The 21342-nt window shown below is 43.0% G+C and overlaps 1 protein-coding gene across 1 annotated transcript in view; it reads right to left on the bottom strand.

The window, feature by feature from the left end:
* Nucleotides 1–18851, bottom strand: part of LOC131080979 (protein ELYS-like) — a 41139-nt gene extending 22288 nt beyond the window's left edge. Inside the window, exons 1-10 of the mRNA XM_058019794.1 lie at nucleotides 18778–18851; nucleotides 13729–13855; nucleotides 12434–12687; nucleotides 8634–8814; nucleotides 7644–7851; nucleotides 6684–6800; nucleotides 5882–5966; nucleotides 1389–1539; nucleotides 559–691; nucleotides 292–473 (exon numbers count right to left, since the gene is read on the bottom strand). Coding sequence (XP_057875777.1) covers nucleotides 292–473; nucleotides 559–691; nucleotides 1389–1539; nucleotides 5882–5966; nucleotides 6684–6800; nucleotides 7644–7851; nucleotides 8634–8814; nucleotides 12434–12687; nucleotides 13729–13849 — 1432 coding nt within the window. The 5' untranslated portion in view covers nucleotides 13850–13855; nucleotides 18778–18851. The remainder of the gene's footprint in view (nucleotides 1–291; nucleotides 474–558; nucleotides 692–1388; nucleotides 1540–5881; nucleotides 5967–6683; nucleotides 6801–7643; nucleotides 7852–8633; nucleotides 8815–12433; nucleotides 12688–13728; nucleotides 13856–18777) is intronic.
* Between the last annotated feature and the right edge of the window lie 2491 nt (nucleotides 18852–21342).

Here is a 21342-nt window from a genome sequence, read left to right on the forward strand (position 1 = left end):
GTGCTGTGCTTTGGGCCTCGGCTCAAAGGCTTTTCATTTTGGGACCATCACCCCTTCCCAGGCCATGTTACAGAAGCTCCAAAATCCAAAACTCAGCTGCCTGTCAGATATGTCTCACAAGACTAAGTGCCTTGTCAGGACACAGTAACCAGGTTGGAGAAGGTTTGTGGGGCTTTTTTTTGGTTTGGTTTTCATGTGACAAACAATGAACAAGAAAGAGAACCCCTCAAGTGGCATTTCACCTCCACCAAAGCTTGCCACTATTCAAAAGAGAAGCAGTGAAATACCTACCAAAATTATAGGTGCTTGGATTAAAGAACTGTTCAGGTGGTGGATAAGAAGGAGGAACTCCCCGACTCAGACTACGCTCGTGTACCAGAATATCCAAAATGAGGTTTGGAGAAGTCATGCTTATTACAGGATCCAGTGACCACAGGGCAAAATAGGGGCAATCATGAAGGAATTCTTCTGGCCTTAAAGAAAACAAGTGCATAAGCTCAATAGCAATTTTCAAATTAACCTTTTGTAGGGATATTGAAACTCTTAATTAAGACCTACCTCAGCGAGTCTGGCATTTGGGCATGATACCAGCGATTGATGTCAAACACTCCCAAATAAGTAGATGGTTTTCCCTGACCATAGGTATTCACTTGCCAACTGAAGATTGATACACTGGTGTCAGGAGAGATTACTGTCAAAGACAAGACATTGTTTCTTACTGTAGAAAATATGAGATATTTGGTGGTTTTAAAGTATCACTTTCTATTTTGGCTTAATTCTATTATTGCACTCAAGAAACACAAGACTTTATTAAGAATGATAAAAACAATATACAGAGTAGCAAATGTCAATGTGATAGGTTTTTATCATACTGCCTCTCTTTCAAATTGTACCTGTTCCAAAACAAACCAAATACACAATTATTAGCTCATCAAGTTGTTCATCCAGATCATCAAAAAAAGATATCAAATAGAACTGGCTCCAATACTGAGCCCTAGGCAACACCAGTAGTGACCAGGTGCTAAATGGATGCAGCCAGAGTCTTGAGCAGGATGAAAAATATTCAGGTAACATTCCTAAGCAAGAGACAGAAGGATCTTACTGTTCAATGCAGACAACTGGCAGAACAAACTGACTGACCATCCTTATACAGATGACTCCATACACTGCTCCAGCATCCCAGCAAACATAAAAAAAGCCTACTTTTTCCCTTAAAGTATGATGTTCAGAGGGATAAAAAAGTCCCACATAACTTCAGCAAACAATTTTACTTTTTAAATAAGCTCAGCAAGATCAGCTAGATGAATACTTAAGACTGTGGGTACAGAACAGCATTCATTGCTCAGATTTCCAAACCATGCAGTTCAGAATAACCAAGCAGAACAAACCTTCATTAACGTTATCCTCTCTGTCAGCATGGTTGCGAAATTTCTCTATGGTCTGACAGCTGAGTAATTTAGTATTGCTGGTCTGCCCTCTCAAGGGAAAGATTCCACCAGTGAGGTCTAAACTGTACCTTTCATCACAGTATTCCAAACCCTGTGTGAGAAGAAAAAAAAAAAAAAAAAGCTAATTTTCATGAGACCCACTAAGACAGAATGTATATATCTAATATAACATGCATATTGTACTGTTTATTTCTAATAAACTTATTTATTTCTAATGAACTTATTTCTGATAGCAAATAAGAAAAATCTGACGTTCAAAAGAATTAAGTATCAAATTTTAACAGATATTGGCTGAAAAAGCTTTGCACATTTTCAAATATTAGCATTTCCTTAGCAAAACTTTGCTCTGAAGCATGCACAGTTCACACTATTTTATTAAGGAATTTTGGAAGTAACAGATGTATGCAAGGCAGATAAGAAAAACCAAAACCACCTCTTTGAAAAACTAACATGAAGCCTAAGCAAAGAACCTCATCTTCACTGTAGGATAACTAATCACTAAAACCAATTTTAACAGAGATGATGTCCTGAACAAGAAATTCACCATTCCAAAAGACAGTTCCAGAAGATAAAGCACTAAAATTCCATAAACCTATCCTGCATTAATTTTAATGTCTAGAAATTTCTGCTTTCATTCATATATGAAGAGCCATTCCACCTTTCAGTGCAGAGGGGAAGGAGAAAGTAATACCAAATAGTTCCTGCCAAAGACAACTTCTAACCAAAGCAGCTTGTTTTAGGTTCTCCACACTGGGGTAAGCAAATTTAAGTTAAGGAACTCCAGTGCATAGAAGATATTGAGAAATGACATTCCAGATCAGTTAAACAGGACAGTGTTCAAAGGAGTTGCACTGGTCAGACACTGACACGAACACAGAGACTGTACTCAAGCCTTGTGCAGAACAAAGGTAAGGATATGCTCCAGGACCATGAACTGATCTGCAAGATACAGCAGCTGCTGAGATGATCTAAAAGAGCTCTTTGCAAGTCTAATTTAAGAGTATCTTTACGTTTTCTTACTTGAGCAGATTTAAACCAGCCTTGAAGGCAACAGAGACTCAAGTCTGACACGTTTATAAAAATACAGTGCCACATGTTCCAAAAGGTCCATTTGTGACTTCTACCATGATATGAAGTCAAAAATGCATGGTTTCATAGCCTCAGGTCTGATTCCTGGGATGTACAGCAGTGATGTAAGCAGACAAATGTTTTAAGCTCCTATGACACATACTCAGTGAACAAGGAGCAGCAGTAAATTAATTGCTCCTTGTTTACTCAAGCTTGGCCTGGCAAATGGGAACTACTCTTGAATTTTATGTCACTGAAGACCAACGAGAAGAGAGCCATCATGTCATACTGACCAATCTGTGACCACAATAAGAATTCCAACACTTAAGTGTCCACTGGTGAGCACAGATCCTATCGTGATGCATCCCTTGGGAATGGATTAAGAATTGTTTTGTGGGGATTTTTTGGAAGTAGATGCTATCAGGTCTCAGCATGAAAGTACACTATTAAGTGGTTTATCTGTAAGCCAGCTGAAGAACCTGTCTTTCCTCCTCAGAGGGTGCAGATGTTCAGCTCTCTTCAACAGCCTTCTAAGATTGGTTCCTGTTATAATCTTTCTACATATGCCTGTGAATTTACTACTGGTTGTACAGTCTGCAGAGGGATCCAACTCTTACCTTAACTACATCACAGGTTTTTCAGGTCACAAACACAGTAACCTTTTTTATCACTTTGTGTGCTTTTTTTTTAAGAGTGTCAAGTGGAATTTCTAGTAAATCCATTTTTAAAGACTGATGAAACATTTCAAATCTCTGAGGTATAAACTGACATTTGTCACATCTTGTTCAGAAAAGACAACCAAGACAAATAACTGCTAAATAATTAAAGGTCTCACATTTTAACATTAAATTGTTCAGACGGAAAAAAGTAGCAGCCATGAGGGAAATAGAGACAATTGCTTTTTCCCCAGTGCAGCACACAGTAAAAGGTACTGCCCTTGTCACTACTAAGACTTAGCTAAAAATTTTCTTTTAAGAGGATAAAACAAAACTGAAATTCAAAAGCAAAGCTTGAGAAGATTGAAGAAACTTTCTCCTATCAACCTGCCAAAGTGCTTAGAGCACTACAAGATGTGGGAGTGAACTGCAACAAAAACCCTTAAAAAAAACCCAAAACCAAACACAGAAAACCTCCCAGTAAACAAGGTGTTCTGTTCCTCTAGAGCACTGTATATTTTTGTCACTTAAAAACTGCACATGAAGATATGACATGCATATTCAGACGTGTTGAACCACTTGAAGGTATTTCTACTTCATCACCACGACAGATGATTTATTTTAAAGAAACACCACCTCCTCCCAACACCCAACCTTATCTGTTCAAAAGCAACACTTCCAAATCAGGAAGGCCCTCTCCTACAGACAAAAGGAAAAAAGCATAAAATTCAAACTCATTCAAAAAATTCAAAACTCAAAGTCCCTATTAAAAAAAAATATCTTTGAACCACAATCCAAGGATTACCTCAATTTCATTTTGTACTACTGAGAACATACAAGGACAAGTGTCAAACAGGAGGAACGACTTGCTGTGAATTAAGATTACTTTCCCATCAAAAAGATCTTGGTAGAATTTCGTGCATATAGAAATGCTGAATAGAATTAAACATTATAAAACATTATAAAACATTATAGAGGTGCCTCTTGCCTCTGTTAGATTATCTGAGACCTAATGATATCCCTTCTATATTTTATCTATTCTATACCACAGCATATCTGCAACTAGTTCTAAAAATTTACGGAGATTTTCCTGACCAAATCATACCATTGTACATCTTTTGCTGGCTTAAAGAGTAGGTTTCAGAGACAACCCATTCAAAACTCAAAACAAGAGTCATCTTTACAGCTACTGAGTTTAAGAATCAAGGCTGAAGAGACATTGTAGGTATTTCTGTAGGTGTATTTGAAGTCAGGCTGACAGAGTTTAAAAGAAAAACAAGATTATAAAATAGAGATCAGAAATGTATAAAGAGAAATATATGACCATATTGAAAGAAAGGGAGATAGACAGAAGCTTACTCAAATCTACAGTTTGGTAACACAAAGCTATTCAAAGGCTTGTCTTCCCTTCCTACATGCCATTCATGTGATGTTTAAATTAAGAGTAATTTCATTTGTAACAGCCATTTCCTCTTCAGGAATCAGATGTGTAAGGGCTCCTTGCAGATGAATCTAGGTGGAACTCACGACACTGAAGTAAAAAATTGTATGGCTTCAGCATGGACAGACTGTGTCTGACCAATGTGGCCATCTTCTGCCATGGAGTGACTGAAACACTTGACGAGGGAGAACTGACCAGTGTCATCTACCCAGACTTCTACAAGGCCTCTCTACAATCCCTCATGACTTCACCATCCCTACATTGAAGACATGCAGATCTGAAGGGTGGACTACTCAGTGGATAAGGAACTGGTTGGAAGGACCAAGCCAGAGAGTTGTGGCAAACAGTCTATCTCCAGGCATGGAATGATGTTGAGTGTATCCCTCAGAAACCTGTGTGGGGATCAGTGCTCTTCAATATCTTCATCAATGACACAAACAGTGAGATCAAGTGCACCTTAATCAAGTTTGTAGATGACATAAGGCTGAAAGGTGCAGCTGACAAAACTGAAGGCCAGGATGTCATCCAGAAGGATCTGGAGAAGCCTGAGAGATGGGCCAATGGGAATCCCAGGACATGAAGGTCAGCAAGTCCAGGTGCAAGGTGCTGCACCTGGAATGGGGCAATCCCAGACATGACTACAGACTGGGAAAAGTGACTGAGAACAGCCCTGCCAAGAAGGATTCTGGTGGGGGTTCTGGTGGACAGCAAGCAATGTGCACTCATAGTCCAGAAGTCCAACCTCATCCTGGGAGACCTCAGGGCAGCCCTTCAGCACATAAATGGAGTTTATAAAAAAGAGTAAGGCTTTGACATTTTAAAAGGGCAGATAGTGATAGGACAAAGGAGAAGGGGTTTTCAAGCAAAACAGGAGAGATTTAGATTAGATGCTAGGAAGAATTTTTTTACTGTGAGAGTGGTGAGGTTCTGGAGGTCAGGCTGCCCAGAGATGCTATAGAAGTCCCATCCCTGGAAGTGTTCAAGGCCAGAGTGGACGGGGCCCTGAGAGAACTTATCTAGTGGGTGGCATCCATAGTCATAGCAGGTGATTGGAATACATGATATTTAAGGTGTTCCAACCAAAACCATTCCATGATTCTATGACTTGTTCTGAAAAGTATGGACAAAAGAATGCCTAAAAAGACTCATCAAAGGACTTTTCTTAAGTCTCACTGATCTTTCATGGTAAATATTAATCTGGTCAACTTAACTGATCCTTACTTAGACAAATTACTATTTTTATCTTCTCACATACTGGCCTGTCTTACCTCATACAGGACTTGTCCGGATGCCAGGCGTTTCCTGTCACCAAATGCTAACTGCAACAGATGTAAACTCACAACATCACCTTCACTGAAAAAGGCATAAATGAGAAAACTTGGTTACAAAGCTGCTTTACAATTCTCATTATCATTTTATTAGATCTAGGCTGAAACAGACTTAAGAGCATGCCCTTGCTGAAAAGAAAAACACTGCTTCCCAAAACATGATAATTGATCACATTTAGCCATTAAAACAGAAAGGAGGAAATTTTGACATGAACAGCTTCAGGGGCAAATGGTAACGATGCCTTTCTTTGGAAAGCTTTAATATGCAACACGAATGAAAAAATTGCTGAATTGCTAGAAACAGCTCACAACAATAAAGCATTCTCCATGAAAACTGCTTTTAAGTTGAACTTAAGAACACTGTCAGTCTATGAACAGCTGTGCTGATTAAGTAGCTTGCTTATGATGTTTACTGCTCTGCATCTGCAGCCTAAACCACTTTAAATGGTACTGAGTATCATGGTGGGAATACCACGCAAATCTTGAAGCAGTCATCAAGAAACAAGGGAAATAATTTGAGACTGCAAGCACAAAAATATAGCCACTGTTTCCTTTGCCTTCTTCCACAAGGTAGTAAAGAGTCAAGTCCCCTTTTGCAAATGTAATATCCTGAAAAAATTGCACTGTAAGCCTAACACTTTTCATCTCCTGTACTGTTAAAGAAACAACATGAGTACACAGATAACAACCGAATGTGAACAAATATTAAAAAAGCAGAGACTTATGGTAGGATTATATTCACCTTTGTTGTGTAGACTGAACAGCCCACAAGTAGCAACAATTGCGGGGATCATTCTCAGGCTCTTGAAAAGTAACTGCATAGACAGGAATCCTTCCTCCTTCAAGCTGGGAGTGGTGCCTACAGGTTTAAAAGAAAAATATAGAAAAAAGGAGAGCCTGCTAGCTCTGGCTGTTTGTAGAAGGGTAGAAGCATCTTCTGGGAAAAAAAGAGCAGTTTGCATACTTACCCTCAAAGTATAGATGGTCATACTTCCATTTAAAACAACTGATGACTGACAAGCCACTACTTCTTAAGTATTTGCCTTCCCAACTTCTGAACTTCAATTGCATCTTCATAATCTTTTTTTTTTTTGCATGTAATTATGTGCCCACTGTCTATTTATGCATCCATAATGCATCCACAACACATACATAGTTTCTGGTGAGGCACTGTAGATTTCCTTAAGTAACACCTATCTGAATGTTGTCATGTATTTCAAGTGGCAGATTTCAAATCACCTCTAAATTTCACTATTGCTTAAAATATATATATATATCCCTTATTCTGATCTCCAAATCTTTCAAACAAACTTTCATTCACATATTCCTGGTCCGGGAATGAGTCAACCACCAATTTCATCAAGGCTGAAATGTAGGAAACAATGTGTTTTCAGGCACAGATCAACTGTTGATTTATCATGTCTAATTAGATCCATCATGGACACTTTAAAGAATATGATCACCAAAATCACATTATTCATACAGTGAAGCCTTTCAATGGATGCCCTAATTGCAGTAACTGGTTGTGAATCATTCCAAATCTCTCAGGGAAACACGCACATTGCTTGAGTCCACAAAATATGACTGGACAGAACAGACTTATAAAAATCAGCTCTATCACATCCCTACTGGATGACTTCCTGAAGCAAAAAATTGAGACCTCTGCACCTCCAAATGCAACCAAGTGGAAGCGACTACTTACTCCCTCTTCAGAGTTTTCATATTCCATAGTGACAAGTAGCCATCAGAAAATCCCACAACGAGCTGGTTGCTTCTGCTTATGTAGCACAGGGTTGACACTGCTGTTCCTGAAGGACTTCGCAACTGAAAACAGAGATGCCTCCCTTCCCTGGTCACAGCTTCTCTTCTTTGTGGAACTTCAGCAGGAATTCTAGTGACAACTTCTAGATCTGAACACATAAAAGCAGGCAAGAAATGAATGCATTATGCCACTTCAATTGCATTTTAAACTGATGTGATTATACAACGTATATAATCTAGTTCTGCAAATGGAACGCCCATTTGTGCAGCATCTTTTTTGGCTATTCCTGTTTCTGCACCCATTCAGAGAACAGAAGGACTCTCCAATGGGACAGGTATTCTCTCTCCTATTTCAAAACTGGGTACAAATGTAACCATTGTAGACAAATTCCTTTATTGGACATCATGAGGAAGCTACTTGAAGGGATACGAACACCTGAAGCCACTCTTACAACACCCAAAACAGTGTCTGCAATCTGAAAACACAGACTGCAGGATTCATTCACCCAAATGAAGGACTTTTGATAAGCCAGATTTATTGTAAAACACATGCCTAAAGCCTGCCCCAAGCCATTGATGGAAACAGGAGAACACTCCCAAGGAATTTGGTACCTCTAACACAACTTCCTATCACACAGCTGCACTGACTCAAATGGAAAAATTCCTACCTCCCACTGGCAAGAATCACAGGGAAAAAGGGATGTGGGCAGCAAGGGCCCTTCTGAACATCAGCAGGAGCATTAAGCCACTCCATTGCTGGATCAGTTCAGAACCACACCATGTCAAACTGCTGTCTGCAGTCAGCAGTGGGCAGTGTCAGAAATGCCAGCAGTCAGTCAGCACACTGGGATCTTCACTGGGATACAAGCTGGGTTTTGAAAGGAAACACATTTTCTTACTTCTAAATTCAAGTTTAAAAACTGCAGCTTACCTGATGCTTCTACTTCATTCTGACTGCAAGATAAATCATCCAAACAAAGGTCAACCAGAAGGACATGGCCAACATCTGTGGCCACTGCTGCCACTCCAAAGAGCCACCGCAGACTCTGGTGCAGGTGCCGCGTGCTCACGCTGGCTCCGCCGTCATTGCTGATGGGCTCGATGGCAGTCACCTGCAGGGAACGGCACGCTCATGTCAGAGCCTGTGACAGCCCCAGGAGGAACCCTCAGAAGGGAAGCCAGCACCAGCACATCAGGGACAGGACAGGAAATACAGGTCCATAAGACTTAAAAACAAATCATTGCTCCCTACTGTATCAAGCAGAAAGGAAATTAATAGAAAGAAAGCTCTCTCCACTTCAATGGCATATTCCGTTTTACAGCTTACCAGTTTCCATTTCCTACTTAGAAATAATTGCATCTAAGAAGAGACATGAAATCAATTACATGCTAGGAGGTTTACCATGTGTAAAGGACTTAAATAATAAAGGCAAAGCTAGATCTAGTTCTCCCACTACTCAAAGTCAATCAATCAGCACTGTGATACAGTCCAGGCCTTCTTTACCCTGCATTTTGTAAGCTAAATCAGAGCTGCAATGATACAAGGTAGTGGCTGTGGGGTACACCAGATACACCATTTCCATGGGGATGAAACATTCCTACAAAGGGTTGGAGGGAGATGCTGAATAACTAAAATCTACCCTGGCTCTCACTTTGACTGATAATATCCAACAAAAATTCTAAATGCACACCAGCACTCTTACAGATGGCAAGGCAAACTGTAAAAGGCAGCCTAAACCAACAGCAAGAGACCAAACAAGAACTTGCTCAGCCTGGGGCAGGAGCTCTCTCTGCTCCCTGACAGGCCAAGCACTGCCCACGACCTCAGCACAAGGTGAACAGACCCTGCAGCACCCACAGCACACCCAGGACAACACTGACTGCTCCAGCAGAGACACAGGCACACCAGGGCTCCTGCACTCAAGGAGCAGGACAACACAAGAACAGGGGCTATCTTCTGGCCTCTTACAAATGCAGCACCATGAAAGCAGACAGCTTTACATCAGCAACACAGGTTTGTCTGAAACAAAGACGTGAGCGTCACAAGGTAGTCCATCTTGTTATGTAGCTTATTTACCCCAGAAATGGGAAAAATATCCAAACTTATAGGGTCCCTGAGGTTTTCTTCTATCCTGTATCAAGCACTTGCTTATGACTGCATTTGCCTGGCCACCTACTATACAATCCACCTTTCACCTTCAACACAAGAACTCCAACCTTAGAAGTATCTTTAGCTATTTAGTAAACTTGGTTTTCTTTCAGATTTCTAATGATTCAAATTAAATTTTTAATCCTCTCTGCTGCTCCGAGGACTAATGAAAGTATTTTGATTACTCCGATTTGTGTGTTCTAAGCATTGGTGACCAAAGAGGAAACAGAACAAATCTTGCTGTGCAATTAGCCGAAGTTGAAGTGTTGCTAGTGAGTTCTTTTCAAGTTATTTTCCTCATTGTACAACTGGCTCCAAATGAATCTTTACTAGTTTTGCATAGGCTTCCAAAAATGTTCCCTGATTACTTCAATTTTCCATGTAGAAGCTCCTGAAATGACATATTTTTCCACTATGCTATGCACTGCTTTTTCCTATTCTCCTAGTGCTTTGCCAACTCATTCTGGGAAAGAACAAAGAAAACTTTTCTCAGCTCACTGAATCTGAATGCTGCCCTTCTGCCTCATAGGAACCAGGAAAATTTGGGAAAATACCATGCAACAGTTCTGAAACACGCAACTGTTAGAAACCAATTTGATGCACTTCATGTTTTTAATTCAGAATCCAATTCAAATCACACTCATCAACATTTTCAGTCTCCTGTTGCATCTCACACACATCAAGAGGGCATAGAGAGACACTCACAGACACATGCAAAGACATTATGCCAAAATTCTTTCTAAGCTCCTGAGCCTGGGTTTTTTAACTGATTTATTTATTCTCTGAACGACTCAACATCCATTCTTACACTAAAAAGCATTCACACAGTCACAATAAACATCCTGCATTAATACACTAACAACTTGACATCTTGGAGCAGTTGCTCTAAATTAAACTGTACAACTTAGCTGTAAACAGAACTTACACCTGTTGAGAAAATAGTCCCAAAAACACAGTGCTCATTAAAGGTTTAAAAGATTAAAGACAGAACTGCAGAAAGTAATGTTAAGAACCACATTTTACCTTTAAAAATAACCAATCTGAAAATCAGAGAAACATTCATACAAATCAATCCCCCCCAAACAATACATTACATAATATACAAATATGAGTTTCTGAAAGAATTCAAAACATATGGACAGCAGCCAAGTGCACGTTTTATCTTCTTGTTTTTGCTTACCCTTACTCCCACTCACAGCCTGAAAGTTAAGACTCCAATTAGCAATACCTGTGTCCTGACTATGAACTAACACAATACCAAAGACATAGGAAGAAAAACATAAGCAACAGACCAAACATACTTGTAATTCTGAGCTTTCAGGGCATAAGAGCAAAACCTTCAGAGCAGCTTTGGCTTTATTTCAAAATTCCTACCCCTCATCACCCAACAACCAACTCTTTCTTGCAGGGCTTCATCTCTGCTCCTGAATCAGTTTTTGTGGTATAGAACAACACTCTAACATAACTGATTGTTGGAACTAGCGTCTATTTCAAAACACTTCCACAGCTATGGATTCAATGTGCAACATAGCTCTTACCTCTTAACCTTTGCTTTTTCCCAGCTTACTTAGATAGAAGAAGTAAAACCTAACACACTAACATCACTTACCAAAACATAATTTACTTATTTTAAGTTCATGCTAGCACACAGCCTGCTTTTCCATCTACAACTTGAGCAGATAGCAAAACAACACACTGGAACACTGACATTACTTGTATCTTTAGAACTTAACACAAATGCTTACTACTACTAAAAAGACTTTGATCTGTACTCTGGTAAGTCATACCAAATAATGTTAGGGAAAACTGAGTAGTAAATAAGTATTTATTAGCGGCAGATTCTAAGATGATAAAAACACATTGAATCTTTATGTTCTGATAACTTAATCTGATTCTCATTTCCATTACATTAATGAGGGCCAGGGACACAGCATCATTTGAATTTGAGTTACAGAAGGCAGAAAAAATTATTGACATTACACCACTGTATCCCATCGACACAAACACAATATTCAACAAGCAGAGACTCAAGGAGTGCAGACTGAAAGTAAATCTGCCAACTATCTGACAGACAACTCACTAAAATCTTTTTTCCAATCCTAAGTTAACAGAAAAATCTGTTCTGTTCCCACATCACCTGCTTCCTAGTCTGAGATTGATGGGAATGTATCAAAGTCATTAACGGCACAATGCTGGGAGTCGGACATACTTTAAGGACAGTATTCCTGACAGAAATTAGCCATTTAGAAAAGGAATATTATAGACAATTTGAGTATTCCTTTTTGGTCTGAAAAAAAATAAAGGTTTTCAATGCCTTTTTTTTTTTTTTTAAAGTGGAGAATTTCGTGATTATATGCTCTACAATGGCTTTTTTTACTATCAGTAAGCTCAAAGGATAATGCAACTGCCAAGTCCAAGATTTTACATCAAGGCTCTCTTGACTGGATAATCTGAACTGACAATATGTTAAAGCAATATAAAAAGGATAAGTCATACAAAGAGATGCACAAGAGCTTTTCCTGAAACAGGATTATGCAGCACCAAACAACACAAAACCTTCATTCCCCCAAAAAGATACATACCCTTCCTGGAAGAACAACTGCTTTAACCACTCTTGAGATCCCAAGGTCGTAGAGACAGAGAACACTTCCCTCTGCTTCCTCCAAGCCAACCAGGAGCCCAGTCCTCTTCTGCCAGGAGAACTCCTTCACCACGCGGACGGCGGGCGGCTGCTCGCTGACCCCGCTGAAGCGATAGGCAGAGAGCCGCTCCCCTGTCACCGAGTTCACCACCTCCAGCTGGGGGCCGCACGCCAGCCACGCCAGGCCGCTTCTGCCTGCAGGGCGACAGCAGCAGCGCTCACCAAGTGCCAGCAGCACAACTGCAGCGACAGCCGGGGCACTGCCCTTCCCTCAAATGCAACAGAGGGAAAGGCCAACCCACCCACACCGGGACAATCACTTTAAATCACCCACTGCAATCCTCGAACAACACTTCTTAAAATTAATAACCCCATGCTTTTGCATTTCTACTTGTCAGTCCTGCACTCAAGAACATTCACTCCTTGGGATAAAGATTACAATAGACTGAGCTCCAGTCTGTACACCATAATTGGCCTGGTTTTGCTAAAAAACACCCAAATATCTACAGGAATACAAGTCTCAAAGCATACTTCAAATGCAGCCCATCTAAACCAATCCAGTTCCAGTTAAGAATTTTGCTTGACACAAGACTACTCTGGGCAGGGATTTGGACAGGAAATTATCTTAAAATGGGCACTGCATGTGTAATTCCAACTTTTACATGAGCTGATCCCAGAAAGAATTTAACAAGTGGTGTTTCACCAAAGAGTTTAACTCTTGCTCCTCTACTGAGGGACTTCAAGCTCAAAGGAAGGATGAGCTCCATTACTGCAACTACAGTCAGGTAGGTAAGATTCCACCTGGTCTTAACAGAAGCCCAGACATCCAGACAGGCATCCAGCTGTACCTTCAGATCACCTAGAAAGTCAACTGCCTAATCTGCTTAGCTGTTCTCAGCAACTCTCACTGGGTCCTCAATCTGCATCCTATTAAATACCTTGGAAACACATGAGCTGGTAAAAAGAAATTTGTCCCAAAACAACACTATTTCTTCCTTGAAAACTGCCTTCCATTTCATTCAGAACTGAGGAGGGCATTGTCAGCTCTATTATTTAAACAGCACAGGACTGGAGCAGGCTGTTGCACTTTCAATGCTCCTAAATGTTAAAATATCCTGTTAGCACTGTCAGAACACCTGATCCATTTTACTTAACAGAACCAACCTGATGCCATGACCCTGTGCTTCAGGCAGTAACAACTTCACACCAAATCCAAATTTAAAGGAAAATGCTCACCTCCAGAAAACTTCCCACACAGCACAGAGTCTAGGGTGATCTCATCCTCCCCAAGTGCCTCAACAGTCACCTCTGGAAACTGCAGCAGACTGCTCGTTACCTGAGCCGTTAGGTCTCGCATTCTTCACTGGAAATAAAGAAAAAAAGGCAAAGAGACTCATGTCAGCCATAAATATCTTTGAGACTGACCTAAGCTTCATCAGTAGGCAGTGACAAATCTCCCAGACATCGTTTGTAGCTCTTTTTTACTCAAAAGAAATGGCACTTGGGACAGTTTTTCATCTCACAGCAGAGCAAAAGGAGAATCTTGAGCATTTCCAATGCATACAAGATCACCAACAAAAAGTGACAGAGAGGGATAAACAAGATAACAGGGAAGAGAACAACACACCGAGTTCAGGCTTACTCATACAGGTTAGCAAGATGTGATCTTAGAAAAATCGTATTTCAAAAAGCTTCTCGGTAAGAGGTATAACTCTCTGCCCTTTCCCTTGACTTAATACAGTATTATTCTTGTCAGCTGTCTTCTAGTAGATGTCACAGACCAGCCATATCTTGTTTACTTTTTGCATGCTTATTTTTAGCATTCAGTAATACAAAGTTCTTGACCAAATTCATCCTCAAATTTTTCCAGAAAACATATTGCTAAAACTTTCAAGTAATACTGATTTTCATAGCTGATCAATTAGAAGTACTTTTCCATACATTTAAGAGGTGAATATAACACAACACTTCAAAATATTGTTTTTTTTCTCTGCTGAAATCTTTATATTTCTTATTCCAGTCCCTTCCTTCCTATTGCCTTTCCTTATCACATCTCTGCAGTATTACAGAAAAAATTTCTAGACTTCAGTTTCATGCTCCTACATGTGCTCCACAAGAGTTCACATTTCAGTATGTCAAGACAGATTTTTTTTTTTTCCTGGAGAAACTGAAGAGCTGAACTAATTTACGGGATTAAACAGGTGGCTAAATATGAGATAATCCATATGCATGGAAATACAAATTACTTTAAGTATCTATGTTTTGCAAGTCATCTGGCTTATAGAAAAGGCCTCTGACAGACAAGGCAAATTCAACTGTCAGGTTCAAACAGTACTGATCTCTTCATGACATCTCAAGGTATTATACACAGGCCACCAGTGCTGGGTTGTACTACTGTATCTGCTGCCAGCAGGACAACAAGCACACGAAGCACAGGAAGGGTAAATCAGGGTCCTGCACTAAGCACAAGTCAACATTTTGACAAAAATGCTGCTGATGGCAAAGCCACTACTGCAGCCAGCCAGCCTGACCACTCTGCCAGCATTCACTACTAGCACAGATCAGGTTCCAAGTGGGACAACTCACTTGCAGTAGTTTTGCTGAGTTTCTCTTTTGGTACTTGCCATCAGTTTCAAGTGACAACTTCTGCACTGTATCCAGGGGCTCCAGAGTAAAATGCCTCACAATCTGACCAGCATTCTTGCTTAGTTTAATTGCAATTTAGTGGATATATTTTAGGAGTAACCCATAGTACCAAATACTAATTCAGACACATCTGGTTGAGGTATAGCATCTTTGAAATGTTTCAGTCTGTGCTCGTGTTCCTGACACGGCACCACCGGAATGTTGCTCCATCTGCTTTACACCCTCCCTTCAGGTATTTATGTGCGTTGATGAGAGGCCCAGAGCCTTCTCTTCTCCAGGCTCAACAGTCTCAGTCTCCCAGCCTTTCCCCAGAGAAGAGCTGCTCCAATCTCCTCCAACCATCTTTGTGGTCCCTCACTGCACCCTCTCCAGCACCTTCATCTCCCATCTTGAGAGGCTGCTGAGCCTAGACCTGACCCAGCATTCCAGCTGGGGCCTCACCAGTGCACTACTAGAGGAAGGATCACCTCCCTTCACCTGCTGGCAAAGGTTCTTCCTCATGAGCCCAGGATACCATCAGCCTTCTCAGCTGCAGGGCACAGGGATGGCTCATGGCCAGCTGGGTGTCCCAGGGACGTTTCTGCCAAGCTGCTTTCCAGCTGGGCAGGCCCCACACACACTGGTGCCTGGGGTGGTTCTTCCCCAGTGCAGGACTTGGCACTTTCCCTTGTTAAACTACACCAGGTTCCTGTCAGCCCATTTCTCCAACCTGACAAAGCACTGACTCTGACAACATATACTAAGGAATTTTAGAAAAGAGCACAAAATTCCAGAATCAGTGTAGCGAATAATTTTTTTTCTTTTGTTTTGCAAATAAGAAAGGAGATGTCTGTGTAGTAAGTATATGATTATTAGTACCATACACCACAATAATAGCAAGATAATTTTAAGAAAAGAGTGAGCAAATATCTTGCAGTAGGGCAGGTAAGGGCATGCAAGGAAACTGCTCAGCTGCGTGCTCTCCTTGAGTCACCCTGAGCCATCCTGCCGGAGACACTGCCTACCTGCTGTGCCAAGAGCACAGAACCTTGTAGGGCTCAACTGGAAATCAAATTCTAACATCCTCTACTGGGGAAATTTCAGTTTAAAAAACTAACTCCTCACCATCCCAAAAAGAATTCTTCCCTGATGGAACGCTCATATGTTAACACAGCGTACTCCTGCCCACAACACTAAAAAAAAAAATCCATCCAGGAACACCAGTAAACACCACCAAATAAGTAGAGCTCCAAAAGCTAAACCATTTTTGTAGAAAATGAAAATACTAGAGCATCAGGCATGCTCAGTTTTGCTCCAGTAAGGCAATGACCATTTTAAACACCTCTTTTTGGTTTTAGAAATCAGGCATGAAACAAGGTTGAGAAACTTCATAACAAATTATGAACAACATATACTGACCTCTCTATAAGGATGCTTTGCTTGCATCATGTTGCTAAGTCAAACCAAGAACTGCTAGGAAATCAAATCAGAGGGGAAATACTCAGATCTGCATTAAAGGCACAAAGCCTCTCAACCTTAAGAGATATATCCAACAGCAACTGCATTTCAGCTCTCTTTGAAACAATAACTACAATCCCATTCTTACTTGTGTTAGAAATCAGATTAGGGTAAAATGTCACATGCTTACTCCGTTTTCAGGAATAAACCAGAGTTCAACCTCCCAGCTGTATCCTACAGCAATGCAGCCTGTGTGCAAGTTGCCAAAATGACTGTTCTTTTTCACCCCAGGAACTTATAACTTCCAAGCACCATGAACTATTTCCAAAGACAGAAATGTCACAAATTTTTGGATTAAAAGGCTTGGGAGGGGGGAGAGGGAAGGAGGGAAAAGAAAGAGAAAGAGAAATTGTGTGTTCATGCAGAATTACATACAGCCAAGTCAGAGTTTTGAGATGACAATTTTGACTGATGATATTCCACAAAAATCAGTTTAAAAGGCCAACAACATTATGGGCTCACAGAAGAAAAAGCTAAAAATATGGTCAGTCACAGCTGAAGATTTGACAGGACATGTTGACTTCACTGACATCAAAAGAGAGACCTTGCTGCCATCTCTCATCTCCGTATTTGCTCCTTTGTTCTACTACTGTATTTTGGAAGACATTTCCAGCATACCACACTGGTATGCCATCCCATTGCTGGCCCTGCCCAGCACAAATTCCAGATTCACATCAAAGAGAAAGATCTGCCAGAATCACTCACAGTCACTTCTTCTGAACACCACGCTCGAGCCATCACCTAGAGCAGGCTGCCCAAGGCTGTATCCAGATGGATTTGGAACATTTAATTCTCCAACAGGTTTTCACAACCAGCAACCTGACAAGAACAACTACAGAAACACCTGCAACCCATGCAACAGGGTGACTCTCTCTTGCCAGCTGAAGGATTCTATTCTTTCCACCAAACTAGCGTCACACCAAGGAAGACCTGTCACCACTGCTCCTCCAAAACTGTCCAACACCTTACTAGGCAGAAGACACAAAATTCACAGAAGCTTGATCGCGCTTGAAAAAGCCAATCCCAGGCAAATCGATGCAGGAAGGAGAGCTGAGGCAGCACGTGAATGAGGAGCTGTCCTCGCCAGGACACAGAGCTGTGTGCCCAAGCGCAGGGGACAGCTGCCAGCCAAGGCTGGCACAACCAGCCACACCGACGGGCCCTGCAAAGGCACCGGCACGGCCACGCTCAGCCCGGTACCCCCGACGGGGTGCAGCCATGCCGACACAAACACGTCCCTCAGTTTCCTCCAATTTCCCCAGCCACGATGAGGAAGCAATCACTAGACCTGAAAGACTGACACCAAGCATTCCGTCGGCAGAAGCTCCAGACGTGGGCTCACAGTTTATTAAGGCAGGCACCGAGCACTTCTGTTTGAGCCAGCAGCAACTCTGCTTCGCGATGTTTGGCTTCGTGCAGAGACCACCACAAATCGCACTGGATTGTTCCAGAGCCGTGGCCTCCCCACTGCACGCACCCCCCGTCCCGCACTCGCCGCTCCAGGCACAGAGCGCATTTCCCGCCTCCTCATGGAATACAACCCCGAAGCCCGGCGGGGGAGGGGGAGGCGGAATGAGAGAGAAGTAAAGAAAAACCCTCCCAGAACAGGGCCCAAGGGGCGAGAACAGAGGGCGTGCGCGGGTGGCCGGGCAGGAGGGAAAGCTCCAGGCGGCAGCCGCCGCATCTCCCACGCCCCCCAGGCTGGCGGAGCCTCCCATGTGCGCTGCCCAGGCCGCGCCGCCCGGGCCTCCCCCGCCGCCGGGGGCCGAGGCACGTGTGGCGGACACGGCGCCGCAGCCCGGGGGTCACTTACATAAGGGACGGGCGGCCGGGCCCGCCCGAGGCCCCCGCGGGCCCGCGCTGCGCCAGCGCCGGTGCCGGCCTATGCGGCTCGGGAGCGCCCGGTACGCGCTGGTACGGGGGGGAAGGAAGAAAGGGAGGAACGAAGGCAGACGGGCGGGCGAGGGTCGCCGTTGCCGCCACCTCCGCCGCCTCCTCCTGTGCGCGCCGCTGCCCCCAGCCCAGCCGAGCCTGCGCTCCCGGTACGTGCCGGTGCCGGTGGCATGTCCCTCCCGCAGCGGCGACAACGGCACGGCCCGGCCCGGCACGGCACGGCCCGGCCCCGCGCGCCCGCGCACCCACCTCGCTCGCTCACCCGCCGCGCGGGGGGCGGGACGGAGGGGGGGGACGGGCCGAGTTCTCGCGAGATCCGCAGCGAACCTCCGCGGGAATTTTCAAATGCGCGGGACACGGCCCCAGGCGCGGGCGACGGCGGCCTCTGGACTACGGATTCCGGCGTGCTGTGCGGCCGCCGCTTCCGCTCCCGCCCCTGCCCCGGTGGATGCTGTCTGTCGCGGGGCACACTGGGATCTGTAGTTCCTGGGCCGGCAGGACTGGCGCCCTGCGGAGCTCGTCCGTGGGGCCGGCTCTGCTCTCCTGCCCCGCCGGCAGGGGAAGGCAAAGCTGGCCCTGCCTGCTTGTGTCCGTCTCATGGCAGGAGCCACTCACCCACTCCTCTCCCTTCCCCCGCGGTCTGCCTGGAGTTCATTGAATCACAGAATGGTTTGGGTTGGAAGGGACTCTAAAGATCATCGAGTTACAGCCCCCCTGCCACGGGCGGGGACCCCTCCCGCTGGACCAGGTTGCTCAAAGCCCTTTTCAGCCCGGCCTTGAACACTTCCAGGAATGGAGCATCCACAGCTTCTCTGGACAACCTGTTTCAGGGCCTCATCACCCTCACAGTATAAGATTTCTTCCTACGATCTAATCTAAACCTACACTCTTTGTTTGGATCCATTCCCCCTTCTCCTGTCATGCTCTTTTAAAAAGTCCCTGTGCATCTTTCTTGTAGGCTCCCTTCAGGTACTGAAAGGCCAGTCATTAGGTCACCCACTTAAAAGGATTGAAAGGGGTAGGCTATTTAGCTGCAGTTTTTCTCTTAATTTTAATAAGAAATTGTATGTAAAACCCCAAGAAATTAATATAAAATAATGTTACACTGTTAGTCACTGAAAGGAGAAAACTTTAATATGAAGTCAAAAGTACAAGTCTAATGCTACTCCTTTCAGTGTATGTATTTTAATGTGGTCAAAACATTCTTTGACTTATATTTTCAGGTATTGATAAATAAATAGTATCATGGAAGGCATCCCTGCCCATGGCAGGGGTGTTGAAACAAGATGATCTTTAAAGTCCCTTCCAACCCAAGCCATTCTATGACTCTATGAAATGTGTAGTGCTTCTAAGTGGCAGCATCATCAAAGGGGTGGCAAAGGGATTTAATTTCTTTCAGCACACATTATCCCTAAATTGCAGCTATGCCTCTTGTGAAAAATGCCAATCACTTGTTTTTAGAATTTTAAAAGTTTAATAGTAATAAAATGGTTCTAAAAATAGTAATATAAAAAAAATTGAACAATTGGGATTAGGACAATATGAGACAATAAAAAGAAAGAGTTATGGACAGTCCAGGTACCTCTTTCAGGGCAGCATAAGCCCGAAAAAGGACACACATTAACAGAGGATTAACCCTTAAAAACACCTCATACATGATGCATAAATTCCATTCAAACAAAGGATTCTGTCTGGTCAGTGTCAACTTCTTCCTCTTAATCCTGACAGCATCTTCAGGGCTGAGTGACGTGGGAAGATAATGGAGCAATAAATTCTTGTTCTCTGAAAGATTTAGGTACCCTGTGGCTGCTATCTCGGTGCAAGTACCTCATTCCTCTCTTTAAAAAAATATCCCACATACATAGTTTCTATTTTGACTACAAAAGTTGCATTTTAACTACAAAACTACATTTACCATACCATTGAAATGTTAATACAGCACTACTAATTAATACAACATAATACATATAGTAAATATCTGCTTAGAGCCATATAATATGCACTTTTCACACTCTTAATGTTGAGTTGCCATTCTTTATACTATTATGCAAATCTTTTTTGTGATTTGGTGGCTGCTGTTGCCATTTCAGATCTATTAATTGGCATCATAGAAGAGCACGGGTCACGGAGAAGGAGCCCACCATGAGGATTGCACAGGCCAGCCTGGCCCCTGACCTTGGGGGAGGCTGTGCACAGTCCCAGGGTGTCAGTGAGACAGAATTTGCATAGGTGGAAGCCTGGCCCTGGTCACCACCTGATGGGTGATGGCAGAGCTAGCTGTCACATATGGGAGGCTGTGCATGACAGAGACAGATCTGGGGTGGGCTCGAAAGCTAGGACAGTCAGCTCTCATCTGGTGTGACAGAGAGCAGGGAGCTAAGGGAGAAGTGCAAAGATAGGCCTGGCAGCATGGGAGGACCAGCCAGACCCACATCCTTTGCAAAGACATGTAGAGTGATTGTGTGCAGGACAGGGCTGCATTTATTGAGGGAAGGACAAGTGCTTTGGCAGTAATCACAATTCAAAGTGGCAATTCAGCAGGGGTGAGAGCCTTAGCTCCACACATGGAGACAGAAGGGCTTCATGTCAGGAATTATTTGTGGAACAGTGCTTTCAAGGTTTGGGTATGATCTGGATAAGGACATGAGAAGAAGTCTGGACCAAAGTTGTCCCCCCTGTCAGAGGCATAAGTGAACCTTGGCCTGAACAGCAGCTGAGGGGCCATGGGATGAACTTGGCTGGTTTAGCCAAGCTTGAGCTTCAACTGACAGCAAGGCTTATCTGAGCAGGCATCAGGGAGCTGAGCAAGGATGT

Source organism: Melospiza georgiana, chromosome 3 (assembly GCF_028018845.1).
Source record: "Melospiza georgiana isolate bMelGeo1 chromosome 3, bMelGeo1.pri, whole genome shotgun sequence".
NCBI classification, from domain to species: Eukaryota; Metazoa; Chordata; class Aves; order Passeriformes; family Passerellidae; genus Melospiza; species Melospiza georgiana.